Source organism: Thamnophis sirtalis, unplaced genomic scaffold (genome assembly GCF_051295495.1).
Source record: "Thamnophis sirtalis isolate CommonGarterSnake01/CBP01778 unplaced genomic scaffold, rThaSir2_p1.2 scaffold_4, whole genome shotgun sequence".
In the NCBI taxonomy this organism is placed as follows: Eukaryota; Metazoa; Chordata; class Lepidosauria; order Squamata; family Natricidae; genus Thamnophis; species Thamnophis sirtalis.
In genome coordinates, this window is record NW_028261384.1 from 90,288,815 (window position 1) to 90,296,316 (window position 7,502).

The following is a 7,502-nucleotide window of genomic DNA, read 5'->3' on the forward strand; positions in this document are numbered from 1 at the left end:
AAATTGTAACATAGCATAACTAGACTCTGGGGTGGGATGGAGGAAACAAAACAACAAACAGTAAAACATTATAGAGGGAAATTACTTAATTAAAGAGATATTATATTATTTACATATAAGGAACTATATTTCCTGAAATTGGAAATAGAATTATGATGTAAAATGGATTATGTATAAGAGAGGATGTAAAAGGGAAAAACCTGGACAACGCTTTATTCATAAATATGTTATTTGTATTAAAAAAACAATAAAAACTTTTTAAAAACCTTTAAATAAAAAAAGGAATGCTTCCCTCAGACCTAAGCAACTCTCATAGAGAATGCATAATCTGGTAGAAGCACAATACATATTCACACAACCCATTTCTCCCTCTCTGCCCCCCAGTAACTTTGTTCACAGCTTTACAGGTAGTCCTCACTTAATGACTGGTTGCTTAGCAACTATTCAAAGTTACAATCCCCCCCCCCCCAATTACTTACAACTCAGTTTTGGAGATCTGATGGCAGGAAGCCAACTCCTGTCCATAAGACCACATTTCAAGAAGTTGACAGCTGGCTTGCCTTTATGGCCAGTGGAATAGAAAAACTTCTATTTGTTTTCCTCAAATACAAAGTTTTGTTTCTTCCTCTCTACCCAATAGAATAACCTCTCCCTCCTTTTAGAAGAATTCCAATTCCATAATTTTCTTTCAGGCTTCACTTCGTTTGGTAAGAAGCCCAGGGGTGTGTTCCGGCAATGGTTCCACCACAAAAGCGCGTAGGACAAAATCGCGCTCGACAAAAGCGCGCTGTGACATCATCACAGCGCGACGAAAAAGTTCAAAAAAATGTAAAAATAAAGCGAAAACCTTACCCTAAGCCCCCCAAACCTAACCCTAAACCTAACCCTAAACCTAACTCTTAACCTAACCCTAAACCTAACCCTAAACCTAACCGTTAAAGTAACGAAAAACCTAACGCTAACCCTTTACCTAACCCTAACGCTAACGCTAACGCTAACGCTAACGCTCTAAAGCTAACCCTAACCCTTAACCTAACCCTAACCCTAACCCTAAACCTAACCCTTACCTTTATGTGAATCGGCTTGCTTTAATTTAATTTTTATTAATTTTTATTTGAATTTTTCGATCTTTTTCGTCGCGCTGTGATGACTTCAAAGGCGCGATTTTGTCGATCGCGCTTTTGTCGTCCGCGCTTTTGACGGGTCACGCCGGCAATCACTACTGCCGGTTTGCTTGTGGGCACTTCACGCGTGCATGCACAGTGCAGTAGAAATTGTTCTGTGCATGCACAGAAGCAAAAAACAAGATGGCGATGCCTATGGTGCTGTCCAGAGAACTGGTTCGGGGGCATGGCAGGCCTGGGTCGCTGCCGGTTCCAGTGACCCAGGCCACCAAACCACTATCGGTTAGACCAAACCAATCCGAATCGCTAGGAACCCACCATTGAAGAAGCCTCCATCCTCATTTGTACCAAAGCATTCTTATTTCTTTTCCTATCAGGTCCTGGAATCAAATTCCTATCACATAAGTAGTTTCTTTGCTTTTCATAGCAAAGTCTAAACAGTTCATACCCACTTTATTCATTTCAACTCTATTATATGATACATGATGAATAATGATGTTGTCATCCATTGCAGAGTTCTGTGCACAGTAAATGGATTTAAATAAATCGTTTTGGGAATTCTAGTATAACAATAGCAATAGACTTAGATGCTACTTCATAGAGCTTTACAGTTCTAAGTGGTTTACAGAGTCAGCATATTGCCCCCAACAATCTGAGTCCTCATTTTACCCATCTCGGAAGAATGGAAGGCTGAGGCAACCTTGAGCTAGTCAGGATCAAACTCCGGGCAGTGAGCCGTGAGTGAGCCTACAACATTGTATTCTAACCGCTGCACCACCACGAGTCCTTCAATTATTTATTTGCCTAGATAAGGGTCTCACTTTCCTGTTGTGAGTACAGAGCAGAGTGTATAACTATTCCTTCCTTCCATTTTTCTCCATATATCAACTTGGAAAGTTATGTTAGATTGAGATAGAGTGACTGTCTCAATATCAGTTAATGAGAATCAGCAGCTAAACATAAATTTGTTTGAGTCTGGATCTTTCCCCTTCTTGATCACTACCCCATTGTGGCACATTATCAAGATGATACAAATTATCTAAACAAAATATTCATGAGCATGCTGCTATTGGCACTGTTGCATGTTGAACGTATTCAGTGGTGGACATTCAGAGAATCTTCCTATCTATTATAGCATTTTTATTTTTCTGCTCCACTGAAACCCTGCAGGCTGTGCAAGAGAAGTCACAGGGTTAATTATTGTGTTTTCCCCACATAATAACAATGTTTGTATACCTCATCCATCACAATAACATTGCAAGCAAAATCATTATAGATACTTGAATGCTCTGGATTTGCATTATTCTGGAATTTCCCTCAGCTAAGAGTCATAGTTTTGGGCTAAAAAAAAAACTATTTTAAAAATGGAGTTTAATTTCATTTACCAAAGAGAAAGGTAACTTTTTGGTCCTAATATAGATATTTGGTATTTTTTTTGTGTGACACTCATTTTCCTACAATCACATCCTCATGCTGAAAAATGTTCATAAGATAGTTTAAGGAGAATATAACAAAAATAATTGGCTCACATGCCCGTATTGAAAATTTGAAACCCATCTATGAAAGTTTGTTTTCTGTTTCTAAAAACAAACAATTTTAAAATTTGATCCTCTATTCATAGGACTACAATTTTGTTAGTGAAAAGCTAAAATGTTAAGGTTTGAAAATTTGGATAGACACTATAGATTCTAAGCATGTTTCACAGCCTGCAGTACAATTACTGACATAATTATCTCCTCTCTTGGAGGCAGAAGAAAGAAATAATATTTTAATGGTTTCACAGAAACCACAAATGTCAGCAATGGATGTTCTGTTGTTACAGTATTTTTAACCTCTGTGATCTTATCCCCTTGTTCCTGTGGCTAATAAGTCTCCTGACACAATGGATATTAAAGGGATCCTACATATCTTTTCAGATATATCCAACTTTGTAATTTTGTAATAAATGCATGATAAATTTTCTAGTTCCTTCATGTTTCTGGGTGTAATTAAATTGGTATTGTATTAAATTGCATTAAAAATGGAAAATATTCCCATTTCGGCCATAAAACAGATCTATATTCAATAATTACAGTAAAATCTGTGAAAAATGATTACCTTTCTATAGCTGCTTCTTTGTACTTGGACATTGGTGTGTGAGTGTGTGCATGTATGTCTGTTGAATCCCGTCTGTCTCTGTTACAAATCAGGGATGAGAACCCATGTGGTCAGCCCAGAGAGCTTGACATGTGCCTGACTAACAAGATGATTAGGGTAGTAAAAGGCAATTCCCCAGTTGCTTGTTGTGAAAATAAAATGATTGCTTTGGGATCTTTTTGAGGAGGTGGGAAGTGCTCATTTTAAATACTCAAGAAGCCTTTGGGAAATATTTAAATGCATGATATAAAAACTCTTATAGAGATATTTGTTTCGTCTGTTATCCCTGCTAAGAGTCAAATGTCTTATTTTGTGGAAATATGAGGCAGAAAAATATGAATGAAAAAAAGAAACCCCATGCAAATAATATACAGGCTATGGTCTCCCAAAACAACCCATTTACACAATTTGACCTTTTTTTTTGATCCCATACAACAGCCTGAACCAACAGCTGATTCCAGAGGCTGGGTTTGTATGACCCATGAAGCTAGAATGGAATTGGCCAATTAGTATATCAATGTGCCAGGTAAATACAGTCCCAGAGTTTAAGTCTGATAGATCATCATGGCAAAGATGCCATTTTAGCAGCTTTTTTGACTTGCCTGAATTGGACTTGCAGAGGTAAGTGGTTGCATCAACAGTGTTCAAAGGAGAAGGCACTGTGTTTAACAGTAAACATTCTTATATGTGAAGTTTGGATTTTGAGCCCCATATCAAATCTACTATTATATATTTAGTACAATTAAAAAGCTAGATCAAAATCAGCAGTCTTATAAGAACAGATATGATGCCCTGATTTTGTTGAAGTAACAACTGCAATAGCTTCCCTGACTATTTGTAAAAATGGGGTTGTAGTGGCACAGAAATTAGGCCAAAAGCTTTTTTGGTGACTGGGAACCATAATGCTGTGTCAGTTGTAGATTTGAATCCCTAATGCTCTTCTCTGTATACAGTCAATGTCTCCAAAATTTGGGATATTTCAGGATGAAGAACTTTAATAGCTAAAGTTAATGTAACCTCCTCCTTTCTGCAGATCCCCTATTTTTCCTCCAGGGCAAGTTGTGGTAATAGGAGCAGCAGCACACCTTCACCCCTACCATTCTGGTAGCCCACAGTTCTGTAAGACAAGCAATTGCTGTTGCTGTTTGTTCTATACTCCCAAACTGAAGGATGATTGGAGCAAAGCTGTGCAAAGAGGTTCTCTGGTCTAGTGGGCCTGGCTCTAGATGGGAGAGGAGACCATCAGCCCTAGTGCAGGTCTCATCCATATCCTTCATTTGCCTAGAAGCATCCAAATACTATTTTTGGGTCATACTAAATAGTGTTTCTATGTCATTTCTTGCATATTGGCTTTGAGAACTTTCACTGCTGCTATTATTTCACCTTTTACTTCCTCTCTCTCCCTTTCCCCTCCCCCCAACTCTCCCTCTGTTCTTTCTGCTAGGTGCGGGCCAGTGCCATTGCACAGGATGCTGATCAAAACTATGACTATGCTAGCAACAGTGTTATCCTACACCTGGATGCCGGGGATGAAGTTTTCATCAAGCTTGATGGAGGCAAAGCCCATGGAGGCAACAACAACAAATACAGTACCTTTTCAGGTTTCATAATCTACTCAGACTGAGGCTGGAAAGAAGCCTACTGACTTCCAGCCCCCTGGATTTCTCCATGTGGCAAATTTGGCTGCTGAATCCATTAATACTAATGTCTTTGCATACAGCCAGTCTCCCTCCATGGGTTATATGAAAGCAGAGTTGGATCACTTTGTTTTTTCCTCTAGTGGGCACTGGGATGGCCAAATGATGATTCAATCACCATCCCCATTTATTTTACCTTCCATTGTATCATGAACCACTAAGCCTTTCAACAGTATTAATACGGAGGATGAAGAGAAAGAGAGCTAAGGAGCCAGGGTGAGGCTTGAGATGTAGTCTGGAGAATTGATCATCCCATTGCCCTTGAACGCATTTTCATTTCCACCCTATATGACTTGTTGAGACATGCTGCATGCTATTGTATTGGGAGTAGATTCTATATGTAAGTGAGAGGTTATGGAAGCTTAACTTAATCAGTGAAGGGGCTATGTGTATTGCCATCTGGTCCTCCCAAGATATATTTATATGTATCTTTTCAACCATGTCCAGGGCTACCTTAAGGCTAAACATCTTATCTGAACTTAAAGCAACAACCATTTCTGGATAGCATAAACCAGAATGTGAAACCAACCAGAAATGGTGATTTTTCTGAACTTGGATAAGTCACTAAATTAATCTACTCAACTTAATTAAAGAATCTTCTGGCATGGGAGTAAAAAGTGGCATACATGGTCCTGGAAACCTTTTAGAATTGTTTAGCATATTATGTGAATGCCCTCATAATATCTTTACTAAAATTGGGGATTACTGAATTTTAAAAATACTGCACATTGGTTTTTTTTAAAGGTAAAGTATTATTTTGCCAAGTTTCAAATGCATATACAAATATTAACTTTGGATTTCTGTCCCTCCATGAGGGTAGTCCCAGGTGGTTCTGCTTGTTGTTAGTCAGGTAATTACTGGGCATGTATAGCTGAGTGAGTGGAGAGTCATAATCTTTTCCCAATCCAATCCCTAATGCTGGTGGTGAAATTATGCACGTTTTCTAATACAAATGGAGAACCCAGGACTGGTGAAAGTTAATTCTGCTCCACCCACCTACTCCCCAAAAACCAGATGCAATCAGGTTAAGTCAATAATCCTATTAATTATCCAGGATCTCATGCACATGCATTTCTGTATGTGTGTACATGCAGGTTTACACATGCAGTATATGTGCATATTATCCAAACAGGTCTACTATAGGAATACTATACAACTGTATTGTCCTGCTCCTAAACTTACGAGTGTTCTTAGAACATAATCTCAATTCTTTCTTTGTGATTTAGTATTTTAACACTCTTACTTTTGTTGAGTTTTAGAGGGTGAGATGGGGAAGCTGATTTTTCTTACCAAAGAAAGAAAAAAGAAAGAAAAACTTAATTTGGAGTCTCTGTCTCTTCTTCACTGGGTTGCTTCCCAGGTGACTGTGGTTTCTTTCTTTTCAGAATGGATGGGTCTAGGGAGAACAGGATGCTTCTGGGTCCTCATCAAGTCTCTGGCCATTAAGATTGGAAAGATCAGAAGAATGACACAGGGTTGTATGTGTAATTTTCAGACTCATGTCAGACATATTTCTCTTATATATATAATTTGTCATGTTGGCCCTTGCTAATCTTTCTGACCACAACTTATTTCTTATTTAAAATATGGAAAACATGATCAACAAGGTGAAGCTTATCATACCCCCCCCCCCAATACAGCTTGTTTACTGAGAATGGATGTGAACGTAGGCCTACAGAACAGTTTTACTTTCTCTCACACACACTAAATTCATTGTGCACACCATATTGGCTGCACAGGGCAATGATCTCTACAGGGCGGTTTGAAATGAAGCTGTTATATAAAAAAAATTCTTGGTAATGCAATCCTGCATTAATTAATGCAATCCTGCATTAATTAATGCAATCCTGCATTAATTAACGCAACCCTGCATTAATTGTTTACCATATGGGCAAAAGAACCTGAGCATAAAGTATGGGCATTCAGCTTCGCAGGTTTTGTAGTCCAAAATTTAACAAGCTGGGGTCATTGACTCAATTCTAGTTGGTTCCTATGCTCAGTGATGCTCTGGTAAATATTTAACACTAACTCTGTCAGATCCATTGCTGCCACTGTGTGGTGCTGCTAGCCACTAGAGAGCTGATCGGTGCACAAGGTGTGGTGGCTCAGGTCTTCTCTTCTCTCATCTGGCTTGCAAAATTCCAGAAAATTTAAGAATTGGCTCTTGCAAGGGTAAGCCAGGTCCAGCACTCCACTGATTTATGCTGACCTTAAGTTATAAAACACATAGAAATACTTTTGAGTACATACAAAGTATAGTATATTTCTTAGTGCCATAAAGTATATAAAAATGATTTCAATACATCAGGAAATAAAAGGCAAGAATTCTAGTTCAAAGGATAATGTTTACAGATGCTTGAGATTTAGAATATCTTAATATAAAGGTTTATTATATTGCAAGTTAAATTAAACAGAAAATCTACCAAATTCCATAACATGTTTTATTACCATCTTTTTTCCCCACAGAAATGCTTGTATCTCATTAGTTAGATTAGTTTTTCATAGCCTAATGTTTAAAGATGTTTTGGATTATAACTTTCACAGT

At 38.1% G+C, this 7,502-nt stretch overlaps 1 protein-coding gene across 1 annotated transcript in view; it reads left to right on the plus strand.

Moving 5' to 3' along the window:
- Positions 1-6,537, plus strand: part of C1QL1 (complement C1q like 1) — a 42,951-nt gene extending 36,414 nt beyond the window's left edge. Inside the window, exons 2-3 of the mRNA XM_087713362.1 lie at positions 4,705-5,173; positions 6,343-6,537. Of these exons, the coding sequence (XP_087569488.1) occupies positions 4,705-4,884 (180 nt within the window). The 3' untranslated portion in view covers positions 4,885-5,173; positions 6,343-6,537. The remainder of the gene's footprint in view (positions 1-4,704; positions 5,174-6,342) is intronic.
- The last annotated feature ends 965 nt before the right edge of the window (positions 6,538-7,502 follow it).